This window comes from Glarea lozoyensis (genome assembly GCF_000409485.1).
Source record: "Glarea lozoyensis ATCC 20868 chromosome Unknown GLAREA17, whole genome shotgun sequence".
Classification (NCBI taxonomy): Eukaryota; Fungi; Ascomycota; class Leotiomycetes; order Helotiales; family Helotiaceae; genus Glarea; species Glarea lozoyensis.
The window spans coordinates 539,508-558,667 of NW_007360991.1; the positions used below are offsets into that span (position 1 = coordinate 539,508).

The following is a 19,160-nucleotide window of genomic DNA, read 5'->3' on the forward strand; positions in this document are numbered from 1 at the left end:
TGAATGAATGTACTTAAGTTCAACTCTCCATTACTTACCAAGAATATGATGAATGGTAATAACTCACTTCTGTGATTAGGTCGTGTAGGCGAGGCAAGAAGAGGGAATTCTTCCATACAAAACGACAGCGCATGATATCAGCACTTCTCATGTTAAGCAGGTGTTGAACCATGTAGATCTGTTCAAGCCATGCTCTCTAGGAATCCGTCCAATACATTAAGCACTATGAACATGTATCAGTTGGCTTTGGTGGTAATAATAAATAATGTCCAAATATGAGCACTATTTGAAGGTATGTAATCGTCTTCCGAAATCATAAAACGCCTATCGTAGCAGCTTAAATCAAGAACAACACATTTGTCACAGCTCACTTCTTATCACAGCCACGCATAACCACGTTCCAACCTCCATAATTGAATCTCTGTCCACATGTCTGGTAACCACCAGCAGGCACCTCTTGTGGTCCCCAGTCCGAGAACTCCCAGTTATGAGCTTCTCGAGGAATCTTGACGTCCCACGTAGCAGTGTGGGCGTACCCATCTCCACATTCATGGTGAACACTTTGAAGGTAATTCATGATAACATGTTTCTCCACGTTAATGATATCATGGGTCTGTTCCCTTTATTAGCTCAAGAACCATAAGTATCAGAGAGGGTTGAGGTGAAAATGGTAGCCTCACATCATTGCAGACTTCTATTTGGCCACTTTTGCAGTCTATTGGAAATTTTGCACATCCAGGGTAGATTGTAGCTGTAGTGTCATCCGCTAGTAACAGTGCGCTAATAATCAGATTGTTAGTAAACACTAGAAGCGGGAGGTTTGACGAACTTGAACTCTGCGAAAGCATCGTCGAAATAGAGGCCGGGGCCCATCTGTTCCTTCCAGTCTGAACGATAGTCTGGGCCACAGCAGTGGATATCAGCTTTTCATTCTTGACGTTGAGGAAAGCCAAGTTCAGAAGGTGCAGCAAAAGTTATGAAAGACAACATTTTCCTGAACAAGTAATTTACCTACATCAACTTCACGGGGGGCCAAAATAATGTCAGTCGGCTCACTACTAGGTCCTTCCAATGAGATGATAGGATTCTCAAGAATGTTGGAACGCCGATCAAGTGGTCCATCTACGTCGCAAGCGCGTAAAACCACGCTCCAGCCACCATAATTGAGGTTCTGGCCACAAGGGCGGTTAAGCTTAGTGGGAGGCGCGTACGGGGCATAGTGATTAAACATGTTTTCCGGGTTTTCCCTTGCTCTCAGAGGATTGGCGCCTCTTCCTCCACAGTCTTCATAGACACGATGGAGGTAACGCTGAACAACTTGCTTCTCGATGGTAATGATCTCCTCGGTCTTTGATTTATATCAGTACAGCAACTAACAGTTCGTCTACCTAAATTAAGATGAAGGACTTACTTCGTTGACAAGTTCTATCACGCCCTCCCCCTCTTCACAAGGAATTGGATATTGACTACCTGGGGGGAAGAACGGAACTATACTATCATCAGCGGGGAAAAATTGACTAAGATAATTAGCAAGTAGGCTTGAAAGGAAGTGGGGAGGTAAGACAAACTTGAATAAAGTCACAGCTTTAGTGAAATCAAGAGCTTTTGTCAGCTTCTTTGACATAGCTTCTTGGTACCAATCCGGACGGTAATCACAGCTGCAACAGTGAAGGTCCTCCTCATCCTAGGAGATGAATTAGCTTCCGAGTGGAGGATACGTCGTGTAAAGTATCCCCCGAAGAGAAACACGCACCTCCTCACGTAGAGCTAGGCTGTTCTCCATGTCTACCGTGCTCATACTGACATCTTCTGCACCCGCTATTTCTACTGCTCTCTTTGACTTTCCCACATCTCTTATCATCATGTTTATACCTCCGGGATAAGTAACCTGTCCACAGACTCTCACAACCTTGTCCTCTGAGCATATTCCTGGGCCACCAGAAGTGCATCGAGCCTCAATGGCTTTCAGAGTATTGTACAAGACGGTACCATTGATACTAACTGGTTGAGCCGCCTATAACATATATTAATAAACGTGTTCCCGGAGTATTCTTGTACAGTGTATCGGCAAATCAAAAAAGTCAACTTACATCATTACATAACTCTATTACGCGCCCAAAATAACCACATCCGGGGTCTTTGTCCAGTGTTCGGCCATTAGCATGATTCTTCCTGAATTCCTCCAAACCACCTTGAAGCTTTTCTTTATCTGCTCCAAGCCATTCTGGACGCCAGTTGGGACCACAGCAATGGATTTCGGGGGGTTTATCCTTATGAATATCACTGTTAGCTCTTTGATCAACAGCCAGGATGCAGATATAGTGTAAAAATGTGATCAGAACCGAGTATCTTCCTGGAAACTACATACCTTACGGACCACCAAATTGTTATCGATTCCTGCCGTAGCCGAACTGACATCTCTCGCACCTATGGTGTGTACTTCTCTTTTTTTCATTGCTGTTCTATCTCTTACTACAACGTTTAGACGTGGATTACCAGGGAAAAAACGCTGTCCACAAACAGTATGCGCCTTTAGTGCATTCCAGAATCCAAGCTTGCCAGTACCACAATGATACTCCATTTCTTCTAGATACCCAATTATGGAATCTGAAGAAACAGCAACAGGTTCATCGCCCTAATACGCTTGTCAGCAGCTTCTTTGTTGCAACATTTGTTTCTTAGGTTGAATCAAAACAATCGACTTACGTCATTACACAGTTCTACAACTCCAGCAAGTTTAATACACCCCGGGGTCATCTGAACTTTTGGGGCTTTGTCTTTCTCGCCAGTCGCCCATCGCCTAATTAAATCCATAGTGATATGGAGCCATTTTAAATCTGCTCCCTGCCATTCTGGGCGCCATGTGGGGTTACAGCAATGGAGGTCTATGTCTTGAGGCCGTTCCTTATTCTTGAAAACATCAGCTTTTTGATCATAGTTGAGTTTAGATACACAGGGGTGCAAAGATTCGTCGCGTGACTTTATACGCGAAAAATTGTTGGATGATACATCGCACAACGAATCTTTGCACCCCCTGTGATATAATGTAAAGACACGGGTAAAACAAAGTATATTTCCTAAGAAGTACGTACATTGTCACGTTTCTCCTTTTCCTTCACAATCACATTAATGTCCTCCGCTCCAACTAAATTCGCTTCTCGCTTTTCATGTGGACTCAAGTCTCTAACGACAACATTAAACCCTCCGGGGTCAAAACGTTGTCCACAAATAGTTTCCGATTCCGTGGCTTGGTTTTTTCCAGGCGTCCCAGTCCTGCAATTCTCAACAATATCACCCACGAGGCCTTGCAGATAACCATGAGTAGGTTTGATGATTTCGTGGTTCTTGTTGTGCATCAGTAAATTACTTTCTACACCTATCACTTGTAGCACGTTGGAAGTAGAAGTGTTTACTTACATCGTTGCAGAACTCTAGTACGCCGCCCCCAGTTATGCATCCGGGTGGTATAGACAGGGTCAACTCGCCTGCTTCCTTGTCTTTAGTTAATCTGAGATGGTCAGTAGATGTTTAACAGTTACGGGAGCTAGAAAGGCAGACTAACGGCCAAAACGATAATGATTTGCGAAAAGTTGCTCGATCTACTCCGCGCCATTCTGGACGCCAGTTAGGGCCACAACAATGTACTTTGTCCTTTTTGGACTCGTTCTGGCGTAAGAGTCAGTCTTTATGTGATATTCGTAATGTAGGGTAAACATAAATTGGGACAAAGCACGGATTATCTCGCTGGGAAACACCTACATCCTCTTCTTTCGTCTTATCAACCGGACCTTCGACTTGCTCTATTGTCTTCTCGTCTCTCACGGGCAATTCTGTGCCAATCATGCAACCTCTCATGATAACGTTGACCCCGTCAGAATCAATATGCTGTCCGCACACAGTATTTCGTTTTCCATTTCCTGTGGTCGAGCATTTATTCTTGATTTCCTCCATGTAACCCTTCAAAGTTGCACCATCAACTTTGATCATTTCAGGATTCTGAATTCTGTATCAGCACCAACACAATAAAAGACTTATTCTCACAAACTTAGACTTACATCGTTACAGAGCTCGGTTATAGTGCCATAGTCACATGAGCTGACGTGTTGACATCCCGGAGATAATTCGCTCCATTTTCTAAGATGTTTGAATTAGTACGTCATTAGAAGCAAAGAGGAGACAAGGAGGAAACAAACGTGATCGATTTAAGATCTGAATCAAATTGATTCGTGAAACCATGCTCCCATTCGGGACGCCATTGGGAGTCACAGCAGTGGGTTCCAGCCTTTAGAAGTAGCGTTAGTATTTGTTCGGTAAGGTAGAACGTATTTATGTGTTGAAGTAACTGGGGTTAGATTGAAAAATTATGATGTGTGACTAGTGTATATAATGAGTTTGCTGAAAGAAGGGATCATGAGACAAAATTATCGTCTAATGTTAACTTACTGTGACACGCTTTCCCAAAGTATCCTCTTTCTTAAGCGGATCTCGTTTGATGATTATCACGCCTGTGGGCTTGGTGACTACTCTCGTTGTGGCTGGAGGTTCGGGGATACCTGCTGAGACTATGGGATGGGGGATTCCTGTCGGTTTCTTCTCACAAGTTAGCGACCTGTACTGGGTGCTTAGAAGGGCAATGGTATATGAAGTGGGATATGAATATTTTAGAAGCAAGATTAGTTCACTCATTGGTGTTTCCATCTAGCAAAAAAAAACCAAACACCGCGGAAAATGTTTATCGTTCCTTCATCTGTACTTACTGCAGTGTACAGTCTGGAGGATGTAACTAATGGAGACGGGTCAGGTGTGTCGTTCGAGTCTCCGGGAGTAGGTGTGTCGTCATCCGGGTCTCCAGAAGTGCCCTCACAAGCTCTGAATGCAACATTGAACCGATTGAAATTGAAAACCTGGCCACAATACATATCATGGGTAATTTCACACTCCAACTTGATTTGCCGCAAGAACTGGTAAACATCACTCTTCGATACAAGAATCTTGTAAGGGTTCTGTCAGGTGTATCAGCGAAAACTCTCCACGGGTTAATGCATGATATTTTACGTCATTACAAAACTCCAAAATGGATTCGTCCCAACAACCATTTTCCTTCTGTGACGACGGATGATCGAAGGACCACGAGGACATACAAGTACCAGGCTCGAGCTCTCTCATAGGTGGAGGTTTGCCCTCATAAGACAACGATTTTCTAAAAGAAGAACAAGTTAGCAAATGATGTGCGGGCAACAAAGGTAGACGAACGGGTCGTCATAGTCTACATATTGGAATGCAAGTAGTCTAGCTGGCTTCCATTCTGGGCGCCACGTAGGGCTACAACAGTGAACCTCACCCTGTAACAGTAATCAGCTACAACAAATTTAGAACTACAAAAAAAGGACAAGGTAATCTTACCGGCGGTGATTTACGAGCACTCAATCCATCAACTTCAACGATCGGTGTAGCAATTGAGGTCAGGATAACAGAGCAGACTCCAAGGATAAGTGAAATGAACTTCATGATCGCGAAGTGTCATCAACTTGTTACGTATTAGTGATATGATAAATACCAACGTATGAAAGATGTTGTAGAAAGGATGATGGATGGTGGAGGGTCGAGCCTTTTATGTTGGAGGATAGAAAGGGGGGGCTGCTAAGCGAGAATGCGAAGCGAGGTCTGTCCCAATATGGGGATCTGTTTGAGCCGATAACATGAGGTTATCCTTGATGTAGTTAAGTTTTAGACGAGACTGTAGTGCTCACGCTGCGCTTAATAAACTATCCAGGGTAGCATGTGTTGAATGATTCCAATTTAAGTTGCGCATAGTCGTCGAATCTATTACCCGACTCGGAATTACTAGTTGTTTGTGACTGTGGCTGTGGGCTCACAACCAAGGAAATAAACCCAAAAGATAGAGAATAATTAGTATTGTTCGAAATAGATGACCGAGTTTGTCTGCAGTCGGTATAATTATGGCGAGGGATTGGCCCAGATATGCGATTTGATAAGCGAAAGGTAATTTTGGCTGGCAACGATTATTCTACGAGAGGCCAAGTCACAAACCTAGTTGCCTAATCAGACATGATAGCTGTAAGGATTATTCAAAGAGTGAAGATATGTGTAAGCAGGAAAGGGGATCAAATGCATCATGTAGAAAGTGGGGTGAAGAATGTAGTTTTGGCCACGTTTAACAATGGAGACATAGTCTGTCAATTATTCAGATATACACGCCTGTATTCAAAGCCAGTTTCAGCCAAACACACAAGAAAAGGCTCATAAGAAGTGTCTGGATTAGCACTTGTTGATGACATGTTAGGAAATAACTGGAAGACAGCAAGGACAGTTGACAAAAATATCCGTTAAAGTTAGACCAAGATCTGAGATAAAGTAACGATGTATATTGTCTCTTTCGCTATTTAACATCCAAGAGTCGGTCTTCTCCTTGCAAGTTAGAGAAGTCTCTTAAGAACACCTAGATTCCATCAAAGCTATAACCAGAAATGCCGAGCTGTCTCATGCTGTGATTACGAAGGTCGTCTGAATATGTCCAAACCTAAGAAGCTCCCATGAAACATGGGATAACAAATTAAGAAGATATCTAGCATGCCTTGAGAATGACATTATAACCCCTGTCATTCTGAAAACCCTGGCCACAACTTACCCCACGACCCGGCAGCCCTTCTACAGGTGATTTCTCAATTGGCTTCTCACATTTGGCTTCAACATTGGAGATAGTTTTTGCTACCTCACGCCTTTGCGGGTAAATGGGCTCTTTGTCCTGTGTTGTGTCAGCTTCAAATGGCGGGTAGAAACTCGTGGGGAAGGATTACATCATTACACATCCACACCTCGACTGCATTATTACAACCGTTCACAGTATGATAGCCCGGCATGATCTCAATGATTCCTTCCTGGTCACTAGGGTATCATCAGTTAGTGTTGCCTGGAAAAGCTCTCTGATGAATCACAGTTACCTACAGGCATGTTCTGATCGGGTCAAACTTGGGGCCAAAACCATAATTCCAACCTCGACTGATGGTGTCGCAACACTTGATATCTAGTGGAGAGGGAGGTGGCGTGTTAGGTATCACTAGAGTATCATCACGGCTGACGATATTTGGTACGGCAGGGGAGCAAAAGACAAGTGGCAAGAAGGTGGAAATAGAGGTTAAAATAGTGAGGAGGTACATCCTTGCAAGAGGTGCTGATAGATGATAATGTGGGATAAAAATTAATGAAGTATCTTTGCTAGAAGGCGTGTCTGATTCAGAGAATATTGCAAAAGGCAATTAACCAGGAGATGTACGTAAGAACGAAAGAAAAGAAAAAGGACACGAGGAAAGATGGACGAATATATCTATAGTTCAGTCCACTAGGTAGTCGGCTGACTCGCACATCAAGCCTCGTTTGTACTTAGGGAACTTTATGGTCTTGCTAATTGTAGGCAGTTTCTTTAACTGCCAGACTGGATAGAGTTATGATAATCAGGACTCGTGACCAGTTGAATCGACATGAGAGCCGAATACATGTATGCAGGCGAATTTGATGGCAAAATCTAGCCACCTCTGCTCCCCTTTCATTAACGAGACTATATTTGCACTTTCATCTTTCACATTCAGAGATGTACGCTGAACCGAGATGATTTTAGATAGCAAGCGATATACGAATAATCAAAATTTACTAAAACTAGATACTAAGGCAAAACTGAAACAAAGTACGCTTCGAAGCTAACAGAGAAACAAACCACGTCGATTACTCTCAAAGTTGAAATATTACAAGCAAAAGCTGGAAATAATGTAGAGTAGCAAATCTGAAAAGGAAAAACGAATAGTACTCTCCCTCCCTCAACTTCTCCAAAGAGACCCAAGCGACATCATTTTCCCAGAGAAGTAGACATACTTTTTCGGGAAATAATCCTTCAGTCATGATGGTAAGTCATGTGTAGACAAGATTAGTCAAGAAACCGGAAGAAGTTGACCACACGCGAAACTCGACAGCTGAATGAAGATAACCATAAACTAAATCATAAACAAATGAGGTTAACAACACACGAAACTAGACAAACGAGTAAAGTAAACGAAAGACGGAATTGGAGGGACGAGTCCAGCTAACTAAAGAGAGCATTAGAGATATAAAAGACTAAACTCGACAGCCGAATGCACATAACCATAGACGGAATCATGATAGATAGAGTTGAGAGCACATGAAACGAGATAGACGAAACGTAAGCGGAATTAAACCGACGAGTCTAGCTAACAACAACAAGCAAGCATCAGCCATGCGAAAAACAAAACTTGACAGACAAATAAAGATAACCACAGACTAAATCATAGATAAGTAGGGTTAATGAAGCACGAAACGAGATAGAGAGGTGAAGTAAACGAAAGATGTAATTAGACAGACGAGTGTAGCTAACAACAAAATGCTTCGGAAATACTAAAGATAAAATTCGACAAACCAATGACGCGAACGAGAGGCGGATGGTGTAGATAGCAGGTATGTTAGCGTTTTTCGGCGGTGACGTTGCTTTGAATGGGCGGGGAGGGGATGGATGGGGATTATGAGGAAGAGGGGGAGAGGTTGTGTTGTGTGTAGAGAGTTGACGAAATGGATGGGTTGGTGCTTTGGAGATGGTGGTATACGGGAGGGGGAAAGATGAAGAAGATGAAGAGAAGAGTGTAGTGTTCATATGAATGAAAAATCTTTGGAGACATTGTGTTTTAAGCTTATGCCTTGGATATTCCCTAAAGCTACTTTCTCACATCCGCTTTCTTCCATATGTATACTGTACAATATCATCAAGAAATACACAACAAAACCAACATACCTGCACCTTCCCAAACGCCAATTCCATGCCATATCCCATTATCCCACCCCAACAACACCCTATTTCTCCCCCTTATCCCCCCACTTAATCCTCCTCCCATGACTATCCTTCAACATCCCCTCCTCCCCCCTCTCATCCTCCCTAATATCCTCCACCCCCATCTCATTAGTCGCCCAGATCCTCTCGACACACAGCTCAAACGGTCCCGGCACGCGATCAATAAGGCCAATCCCCACCGTCCTCAGTTTCTGCTTCATAATCTCCCGCTGCGGCTCCACCACCATCCCATGATTCGTGCGCACAAACTCCCCCCATTTAATCAGCACCGTCTCCCACTCCCCGGGCCTCCTCGCATACAGGCGATGTTGGTGGATATCCGTAGGCACGATCGACTCCGTCTGCAGATTCACAAAGTACTTGCGGCCGTCGCTCTTGATGCGCAGGGCGAGGAAAGCGTAGACGTCGACGTTCCAGAGGGATTTGCCGAAGATGGTGGGCGGACGGTCGTGGGTGCGCCAGGCGGCGAAGCCGGTGCGCTGGACGTCTGGTCGGTCTTTGGGGAGTTCGATGGAGATGTTGCCGTGGAACTTGGCGTGGCCGTGTGGGTTCTGGGATGGGGAGGAGGCGGTTGTGACGGGTGGGATGTAGTCGAGGTGGGAGGCGGAAAAGCCGCCGATGTCTTTGTCCGACATTACTTTGCAGGCGGCAATTGAGGAGGGTTCGTGGAAGGTGTGGAGGATGTAGGGTTTTGTTGCGCGTTTGACGGCTTCGCCGCTGAGTGCTGTGATGATGTTAGTGTGTATTCTTGTCTGGTTTGTATGGAAGATTGAGGAGTCTTTAAGTATACCGAATGCAGCTTGTTTTTTGAACTCATCGAGACTGCGGCCTACGAAGCCTCGATTTAAATTGGGCGTTACCCTCATGGTTGAAGGTCAATTGACAATATGCCTGGTAATGGTATTGTGATGGATGTCGATGAGGTTCATATTGTGGCTGGAGCTTGGATTGCGCTAAGATCATAGCGTTGAAGCCGCCTCCATGTCAAATTCAACGTCAAGTTTAATGACAACATCCGATTTGATTTCTGCAACTTCTAAGATCAACCTGTAATTTACACAGTTACTGTCGAATTTCTTCATGACGTTTGCCTGGTCTCAGGTTGGACTCCTGCCATCATTTCTTAAGGCCGTATCACCAGGTCTAGCCATATGTACGTAAATCCATTGAAAGAACAGTACAATTTCATATCAAGGAAAACTCTTTGTATATACCGCATCTTGACCCAACGACGATCTTGCGTTATAGAATGAATAGTCACTTCATCTAGGCCTCCGAGCTCCTGAAGGCAGAAGAATCTTTCTAAAATTTAATGTGCAGAGAGAGTGCGACTGAGGAAGGAACATTCGGTATGTCTTGGAAAACACCCATGTTGGTCTGCCCTGATGATATCCAACGATTCAAAGTGCTCTCGGTACCAGTATATTCCTTTCTTATTCAGATAGACTGCACAGCCCAAGAAGTTAAAGCCATCTTTGCTCCAATTGAAGATGAAAGCGCCTGGGAGAAAATAGACGCGAGGCGCCGCCGACGATTAATCTTGTCCTCCAATGCAGATCAATGCTAATATGCGAAAAAACTTGTGCGATTTTTAAGCTTGAAGTAGATCAGCTGGACATTTGCGAAGCTGCTAGCGCTCTTCCTGCTCGCGGTATCTTTCCCGCTTAAGAACTTTTCGCGAATTGATCCCAATCTGAGGCAAGCTTGATCACCTTCGAGAGTACAGCAACAAGTCCAAACAATCTTGTAACTTTGCAAGATGTCCTCTGTATTTAATTGCTGACTACTCGCAGCTCTCACTCGAACCTCAAGTCTGCTGCTCATCCGCGATGCGGTGCTAGCACCTAAATAACTTGACTCATCTCAAGGGAGCTCCTTTGGTGACCCCGCGTGTCAGCGTCTCAAATCTCGTTATATGCGAAAAGCAATGGGGAGGATGGTCTCATACGGCGGTGCAATTGATTCCTTCTGGACTGCAATTCCCTATGTTCTGTGCTGATTTGACATGTAAAATTTAGATAGCTAATCTGCGACCTCCTGCCTCGAACGTAAACAACACCAAATCTTGCGAAAATCAATCCATCATCCTTTGGAATCACCGCATTCATGCTGGTTAGCATAAGATCCCATTCAAGAATCCTTGACTAACTCAAAATAGCCATGCTGCATACTTAATACCATGTGAGGACCACGATCGCAAGAGGAAAAACAGACGCGCATGAAAATAAACCGAGCGCCATAACGTACCTAGCATCTGCGAGACGGCCCAGTCCCATATGGAAAAGAATTACACAGCAAGGACTTGATACTGTTTTGTGTAAAGTAGATATTCGTAACCACAAATAGTTGCCAATGCTGACCTACCCGTAAAAGAGCATTATCATACACCTCCTGAAATACTAGAGCAACCAACTTCTGTTCAGTTCTCGCTTGTTACTTGCCCTGAGACATACCAATGCTTCTCTTCATCGACAGTGCCATCAAGTGATGCCACTTGACATAGGAAAGCATGGTCCAATGGATATGCAGAGCATTGTTCCTCTGCTAGAACTCGTTGGGCGACGCTCAATATTTGAGCACCTCGAAAGCTGCAGTATGTGTTAAGCAGGCAGAGACAAGAAAGGAAGAAATGAGCAGTAATACAGCAAGGCATGAGAGATGGAACTGGAAAAGGGGAAAACTGCGCAACAATTCGAAGCATGTATGAAGCAGAAATTGCCAAACCTCATGTTCTCGCAATATCGAAAAGTCAAGCGTCTCCTTCAAAACTGTTTCTCCATCATTTTCTTGGGTCTCTCCTCGTGTTCAATGAAGGGAGACGGTAAAAAGGAAAGGGCAGCACTGCTTCAAGCCCCCGCCAAAGCAACAAGAGTCGTATGTTCTTATTCCATGTATGCTCCCATTTGGCGCGTGCTGGGGCGCCATCTCTCATCATGTTGAATGCAGAGAGATGGTAAAAAAGAAAGGGAGCGCTGCTCCACGCACCTCAAGCAGCAATAAGAGTTGTATTTTCTTTCTCCATCACATGCTTCGGCTTGGTACCCATGCGGGCGCACTTCTCATCATGTTGAATAGAGAGAGACGGCAAAGGAAAAAGAAAGGGAGCGCTGCTTCATGCCTCCGAGAAAGCAATAAGAGACCTTTGTTCGTTCTCAGTTCCCTGCTCCCGTTTTGTATACGCGCTGCCTCCAGCAGAGTCGCGGCTCTCTATTCTCCCCGTTGAGCCTCAGGCACATTGTGGATTTCAATTTCAAGCAAAAGCACAGCTGCGCAGCTTCCATGTTCTTTCGTCATTGTTTTTGATCTTCGCACATCCACACAAGGGACTTCAGCAACATGGGCTGGATACTAGATCTACCCCGCGGGACGACTCGGTGGTCGAAGCTACCTGTCCCGGAAGCTCCCGGCAATAGCCGCGGCGTCGCGTTGAAGTTGAGGAAGCATCTCGCTTGTTCTCACGATGCCGCTTAGCCGCGATTCTGTGAGAAACCGGAGGGTAACGTCAATGGCTTCATTGTTTACATTGTTAGACATAACGTGATGCTATTGAGGTTATTCGGGACGTTGGATAAGACTAGGTGTCTTGCCATGCGCGAGATCGAGAGGATATTGTCTTGGATGAAGATATTATAGGATGTAGGTACTATTTGCAAATTGCAGTATGCAAAACAATAGAAATTCAACTCTGCAACGCATCCAGAACCATCATCTGCATGAGGAAGGAACGATTCAGACCTCGTCTCTGTGCCATATCAATAAACGGGAAACATGACGGGATCTTTCCGTTCCTTCCTCAAGAAAACAAAGCTCAGCTTCATGAGATTCACGTCATTGAGCAGTTTTCCAGAGACATCCATGGATCTGCCTTTTCCTAACAAAACAACCGTCCGCCCAGGTGAGTCTCCGGATCATAATTCCGCGAGTTTCGTCCTCGTCGCCTTACCATTAGCGCGAATCGTCACGCCCCATCCAGCTTTCTACAAACCCTCTCCCTCCTTCCTTCCTTCCCTTCTTCCAAACAACAACAACAACAACTTCGCAACTCGTACCGATTTCCCCGCGGTCGCGAAAGCTTCCTTCTTCCTTCTTCAAATTCTCGCGCGTGTTCTTTCTGCGTAGCCTTCAAGCATAGCAACTCAACTCCGCAATACTCGATTCCGTCTTCGATCGACAAAAACAAACAAGCAAACCAGTCATGAAGGTCGTTAATAAGGATGATATCTGCAACGAGGCCATCGAGCAGACAGACGATGAGGGAGAGCAGCAGCCAGCTGAGCATGGTACGTGTATATCTTCATATCATATCCTCTGCACGTCACATCCACACCTACATCCCACACATCTAAAAGCGTATGCCACGCAATGTTTTTCCTTTCAAAGCGCTTGCGAATACCCCTCATCCTCATACGCGAGTGCGACAACCTGCGCGTCTTATGGCGCGATGTGGGCGTGTCTAGAACCTACAGCATCAGCTCTATTCCATGCTTCAAAGCACACAAACACACACATATCCCCATCCCCATCTCCTTACCCTACATTACTCTCGATCGCGACACTCGTCTTCTCTCTGGCAAGGACCAGGAGCTTTGCAAGAGCTTCGCATGGCTCTGTATTCGTGTACTCCTGTTCGTGCAAGATCATACACCAGAGCCACAGCACCAAATGCGCTTTTTCCCGCCAAGCTGTTTTCTTCAAGAACTATGTACTTCCTCTTCAAGCACGCAGAACTCACTGCAGGGATGGCTACTTGTGTCCCTTTTATGCAGTTGCGCCGGTTAACGAGCCTGGCAAAACCCCACACAACCAGCCACTTGGTGTCAGATCCCAGACTCACTTTGGCATATGACATTTTTGGCTCTTGTGGAATGTGTCACTTTTTCGCTCGCGAGTCTTTTGCCTTACCTGATAGCTTGGTGTGATCGTCCTTTGTTCCCTTCGTTGTATTCTATGATGGTTCGTTCTCCTGGGAACCATTCCTCATCATTTCACCTAGGCGCTGTCATCATGTATCGTCCAGTAGTGTTGGATGAAATTGCCTCTGTTCAGGTTAATACTTCGTACACAGCTCACACAGTGGACTGGCGAGGTGAGGTGTTTGGTGCCTCTGACCCTCGCCTTCGCGTAATGGCCATCTGTTCCTTTTGACCTCAAGATATCGGCAGTAACTCAGACGCTTCACTAACACGTTCTGCAGGAGGGGTCTCTCTGAGTGGTGTTGCAAAACTTTCACTCGACGACAACGATAAGAAGAGCGATGTCAAGGTCAAGTTGGACTGTGCTGGAGCGTACTCGGCAGATTGCATCAAGGCCAAGTCTCCGGAGTCATCCTCACCAATTAAGTAAGCTCTGCCCTTCTCTACATGCCGACCATTACTGACTTTGTTTTAGAGCCAAGGGCCCGTTCGTCTTGAAAGGAAATCTGGCTCTTGCAGATGATCCTTTTGCATCTCCCCCACGAAATTCGAGCTCTGAAAACGGGGCAGCACAAACTTCGACTGCAACTCATAAGCGAAGTTCCGAAAATCGTGGCTCTGACTCCTCAAATTGGAGACGTTCAGGCAGCTCTCTTGATAACCAGGACTCTCATTCGGAAGAGAAGTCTGATCACGTCATCAAGAAAGTTCATAACGAAGCAGGTGACAAAGCATTATTCGACGACAAGTTTTTGCCCGAAGGCGCAAACGATGAAGTTGCTAGTGCTACGTTGGTCAAAGATGAAAATTCACAATCCATCTTCCCGCCATCTTGCTGTGTCTTTGTCGCAAAGTAAGCCTGTTAGAACCTCGCATCATCGATCGCATACTGACTCTCTTGAAGCCTTCTTCAATCCGAATCCGAGGAATCACTACAGGTTGCTGTCACGCAGATCTTCCGCGAATATGGATCAGTTTACGTCAAGATTCGCCGCGATGGGAAGCAAATGCCATTCGCATTTTGCCAATACACGGTAATTTCAGTTCGCATCTGGGGTGAGATGCATCTAACATTATAATAGACTCCTGAACATGCCGAGCGAGCAATTCGTGAGGGCAGAGGAAGACTCATTAAGGGTCGTCCCTGCCGTTGCGAAAAGGCCAAAGCACATAGTGAGTTTTCCATTTATCCTCCGACGTTTTCGACAATGTGCTAAGCAACAATAAAGGGTTGTTCTTCGTTGAACGTAAGTATGGTGCAGTGGTCACCCCACAAGAGGTTCTTTCGCTCTTCGAAACCTTTGGCACAATTACGCAATGCTATACCGCAACTCCTGTCGAGCGGACCTCCTTGAACCTCAACGAAGGTGTCATTCTTGAGTTTGAGCTTTACGATGTTGGCCAAGCTGCATTTGCTGTGAGTTTTATCAACATATCAGGACTCACGTTCGGTTTCTGACATATTCCAGGCATTCCGCAACCATGATGTCTACAAGATCCAGGCTGTCGCTGGCATGGCATCAACACCTCCACGCCCAACTCGCCATGTAAGCACTTCATCTGCTGATCGTGATTATCTTGATCGCTATGAGGTTGACCGCCGTTCCATCTTCGTTGGTAATCTTCCAATGTCGACCACTGAGGCGCAGATTGCTCAACTCTTTGAACATTACGGTACCATCAACAACATCGTCGTTCGAGAGGCTACCTCGAAATATGATGGTAAGTCTGCTGATGAGGTTGTATCTGCAGAAATGCTAATGATTGCACAGGCGCTGAAAAGTTCTGCTTTGCGTTTGTCGAATTCAATTCCGCAGTTGCTGTTACGCGTGCCATTCCAGCAAAGGTAAGTTATTACCATCATCCCACTTCATTGACTGTGTTTGCTGACCGGTTCCAGAACGGGTTTTCTTTTGGGGGCAAGGTTCTTCGTGTGTCTCAAAAGGACCCGGATGCCGCGACAAAGAAGCGATCAGCTCACAGCCGTGGTCTTTCTATCTCGGCATACGGTTCGTCTCCTCAATCACCACATGAGCATCGTCGAGGTTCAGAAAGTATTAGCCAAATGTCACCAGCAGCTTTCCAAGCCCAGAATGTTATGCCACCGTCCAATCAACAATATGGCGCACCTCCATTCAGTCCTATGTCATTTGCAAGCCCAGGATCAACACTATATCATGATGGAAATGGCCAGTATTTTGCTGCAACCACTTCTTACAACCAGCCTCAGTATGCCTATTATGGTTATCCGGCTGTTCCCTCTACACCGACCAGTCCAACTTACACTACAGCTCCCCCACCGTCTGTAGCTTCGGGCTCTCCAATGGCGTATCCTTCTGGATACTCTTACTACAATGGCCAATATGTCGTCAATCCATACTCACCAATGGGTATGCCCGCGCCTTCCTATGGAGGTTATCATCAACCACAACAAGTTGCATCTTTCAATGACACTGGCGCCACTTCCAACGGTGAAACTGTTCACGAGGACCGCTCTGCAACACCCACTCCAGCTGGCCATGGTAGCGCTACTACTGAGCCTACTCTTGAGTCCCAATAATCTCTTGGTGTTGACACTGAGATTCTCTTTACACAACCTTGCTCAAAATTTAGTGGCTATCATTTGCAATTCGTCTACGTCATGACAAATAATTTGTTCGTTGAAGGTGTGTAGGTCAATCTGTCACCGACTTCTGTGTTACAACAAGAGAGAATGGCGTTTTATTGATTTGGAGGGAAGGCAAAAAGCATCACAAGGTGAAATTTGACACGGGACTGTATTTTTCTATTTATTCTGCCATTGTCCCCTTGCATTCCTTGTTGATCTCTTGCTCCGTTTGGACAAGAAATTAAGACAGGATAGGGATTGACATTATGGTCAAAAGTTTTCAACATATGTACCTTTGCTTTCAAAAGATGTAGAAGGAGTTAGTTCTCACGAGATCAGAAAGATAGACGGTTCTCTAGAGACCTATTAGAAATAAGAAATCAAATAGGGAGATAGAAATTTTTCATCTTCAGAGAATTAATGACTAAGAAGCTTGGAAGTTGTGATGACAATCTGTGAGATCTTTCTCAACTTATCATCTTCGTGGATTCAAGACTGATCTACAACGTCGCGTTTATAGTACTCTGGTATCATCTCGTAGAGAAGAAAGAGGAAGCAATGCATCAGATCAACAAGAAGAAGATAAACTATCGCGTTTCGCATTTCAGTTGCCTTCTCATCGTCAAATCTCGGTATGATAATAATCGAACCATTGATTGAATTTGTGGAATCGATTTTAACCATATCGGCATTTTCTTGAATCTCTTGCAATCTTTAATCCTTTTGATTGACGAAGACTCGGCATGAACTTAGCTAGATTTATCTGATAAAGCTTTTGTTGTGTCATCGGGAGAGGAGAGAGTGGAGTGGGTTTCGGTGTTGGGAAGGAAGTAGGGAAAGTTGGAATGAAGTCTACCTTCGTTATTATTCAGAGTGTTTGAAGTAGCTAGATCTTGTGGAGATTGCTTGCTGGATGTTCGATCTTCCTGAAGATCCGCAGGGGTTTCTTGTTCCAGGGTTGGGAGTATACTTGGATAAGGAGCGATTGGTTCTAGGGTTGGATGGTATGTGGTTTAGTTATTGAATGCTGTGTGCTTTGGAGGAGGGGGTGTTTGGTTGCTGATTTGTCTTTGGGTGGTTTTCATCTAGTGATGTGTGTTTTCTTTTTAGATCTGATGGTTTTCTAGATTGTAGGTGTGAATATAATATGACCTGTATTTAGAAGAATGTACTTGTAGGTGAGAAATAACTAGTAATTCAGAACTCCCCGTTTTATCTATTGGATATTCCATCTTAGGCCGTTACAGTGACTCCAATTTTCAAAAACAAAAATTCCTTACTCTCATGATTCATAATAACTGTACCATCCATTTTGATATCCTATCCTGAAAACTTCTAGCATCTAGACAGCCTCCTTTAAACCTCCACATCAGACACTTAAACACCACCACCCCTCCTCCCATACCTCTCAACCCACCCCTCATACCCCTCCACCTTCCGCCCTTCCAGATCATCCTCCTCCCAAACCCCCTCCACCAAAACCTCCCCCCCATCCCCCCTCCTCACCCCCGCCCCCCTCAAAACCCTCCCCACATCCCCCCTCCCAAGCAACATCTCCCCCGGCACCCCCCTCCCCCGTCCCCTAACAACAACAAGCAACTCCTCCATCCCCTCAACCTCCACCCCATTCCCCAGCCCTAATCCCATAAACGTGTCATAATACACCATAACCCTCCCCAACCGCGGCAATCTGATCCCCGTCGCACCCCCGAATATCCAACTCGCATCACCGAACCCCAGCGGCTTGTCGTCGAGCACTACGATATCAATCTCGGGGCGCCAGTAGAAATCACGGCCGTGCTCTGAAGCGGCGAGTTCGTGGACGCAGGTCGTGAAGGCTTCGATATCGTCGTCGTCGCGGCCCATTTTTAGGGTTCGACGGCCGTAGCCGCCATCGAAACCTAACGTGTAGAACTGGAGGGCAAGGGCGCGGGACTCGTGAAAGGCGTGCAGGAGAGAGGGGATAGGGAGGCGGGGAATCAGGATGTGGGGGTTGTTGTGGCAGGGTGGGCGGTGCGGACGGAGGTAGTCGAGGTCGGATTTTTGGAGGTGGAGGGGGAGGGTTTGGGGAGGGGTTAGGTGGTGAGCGTGGTGGAGGATTAGGGCGCGGAGTTCGGGGGGCAGGGAGGGGTAGGGGTGGAATGTACGGGTTGGGGACATTGTGATGGATATGGGATGGTGGTGGTGATAAGAGGGGTTGTGTTTTGGGGGAGTGGTGGTGGGTTGGGAGGGAGGTATGGGGATATATATCTTGAGGCAAGTCAGCCTTGCGGGGATTCTTGGAGAGGGAGGGGGATATGCGAGGTGGGGGCCGTTTCGGGGATGTAGGTAGCCTCGTTTATGTAGGCATTTAATCCTGGGTATTCTTATATCCTCATTGTTTCTATAAAGGTGTGAGATCTCTCAATCAAGTTTTGTAAGGAATGGTTTACGCAATGAATGCTGTTGATGAGAGGGACTCGGAAGTTACTCGCTCTCCTCTTGTCCCCTTGGCTTCTAGTGAAACCTGTTCCCGAGAGATATTTGAGGAGCTGGGAGATGAAGAAAGGCAAGTGCTCTTGTGAGAGGTTGTAAATTTTGAGGTACCTAGATGAGGTGTAGAATACCATTTTCTTCTTGTGTTGTGGAGTAATGTGCGAGTGAAAGGGTACTTGGGTATGAACTGGCGCTCGCCAGTCTAGAGTCGAGAGAAAAACAAGCAGAGTAATTGTGGGTTTGAAATTATTTGGAAAGTAAAACCATGCTGTGCAAAGCGACTGGCTACCAT

General features: G+C 45.6%; 4 protein-coding genes across 4 annotated transcripts; 1 reads left to right on the forward strand and 3 right to left on the reverse strand.

The window, feature by feature from the left end:
• Positions 1-367: 367 nt before the first annotated feature.
• GLAREA_12003 (uncharacterized protein) lies at positions 368-5,508 on the reverse strand (the record flags this gene model as incomplete). Its single annotated transcript, XM_008082785.1, has 21 exons — positions 368-613; positions 681-780; positions 830-899; positions 1,012-1,348; positions 1,412-1,517; positions 1,569-1,684; positions 1,754-2,014; positions 2,091-2,270; positions 2,369-2,635; positions 2,707-2,910; positions 3,093-3,344; positions 3,418-3,508; positions 3,563-3,666; positions 3,760-3,996; positions 4,056-4,134; positions 4,194-4,282; positions 4,444-4,590; positions 4,758-5,003; positions 5,056-5,200; positions 5,254-5,342; positions 5,404-5,508. 21 exons carry the CDS (start codon positions 5,506-5,508, stop codon positions 368-370), a joined length of 3,471 nt encoding a protein of 1,156 aa, XP_008080976.1.
• A 3,366-nt stretch (positions 5,509-8,874) lies between these two features.
• Positions 8,875-9,738, reverse strand: GLAREA_12004 (Galactose-binding protein; the record flags this gene model as incomplete). The annotated part of the gene is made up of 2 exons (XM_008082786.1): positions 8,875-9,596; positions 9,663-9,738. 2 exons carry the CDS (start codon positions 9,736-9,738, stop codon positions 8,875-8,877), a joined length of 798 nt encoding a protein of 265 aa, XP_008080977.1.
• A 3,329-nt stretch (positions 9,739-13,067) lies between these two features.
• GLAREA_12005 (RNA-binding, RBD) lies at positions 13,068-16,345 on the forward strand (the record flags this gene model as incomplete). Its single annotated transcript, XM_008082787.1, has 10 exons — positions 13,068-13,152; positions 13,866-13,958; positions 14,067-14,211; positions 14,261-14,638; positions 14,690-14,819; positions 14,868-14,958; positions 15,015-15,202; positions 15,255-15,507; positions 15,558-15,631; positions 15,686-16,345. The coding sequence occupies 10 exons, from the start codon at positions 13,068-13,070 to the stop codon at positions 16,343-16,345; spliced, it is 2,097 nt and encodes a 698-aa protein (XP_008080978.1).
• A 1,425-nt stretch (positions 16,346-17,770) lies between these two features.
• On the reverse strand, positions 17,771-18,553 carry GLAREA_12006 (uncharacterized protein; the record flags this gene model as incomplete). Its single annotated transcript, XM_008082788.1, has 1 exon — positions 17,771-18,553. One exon carries the CDS (start codon positions 18,551-18,553, stop codon positions 17,771-17,773), a length of 783 nt encoding a protein of 260 aa, XP_008080979.1.
• Positions 18,554-19,160: the final 607 nt, after the last annotated feature.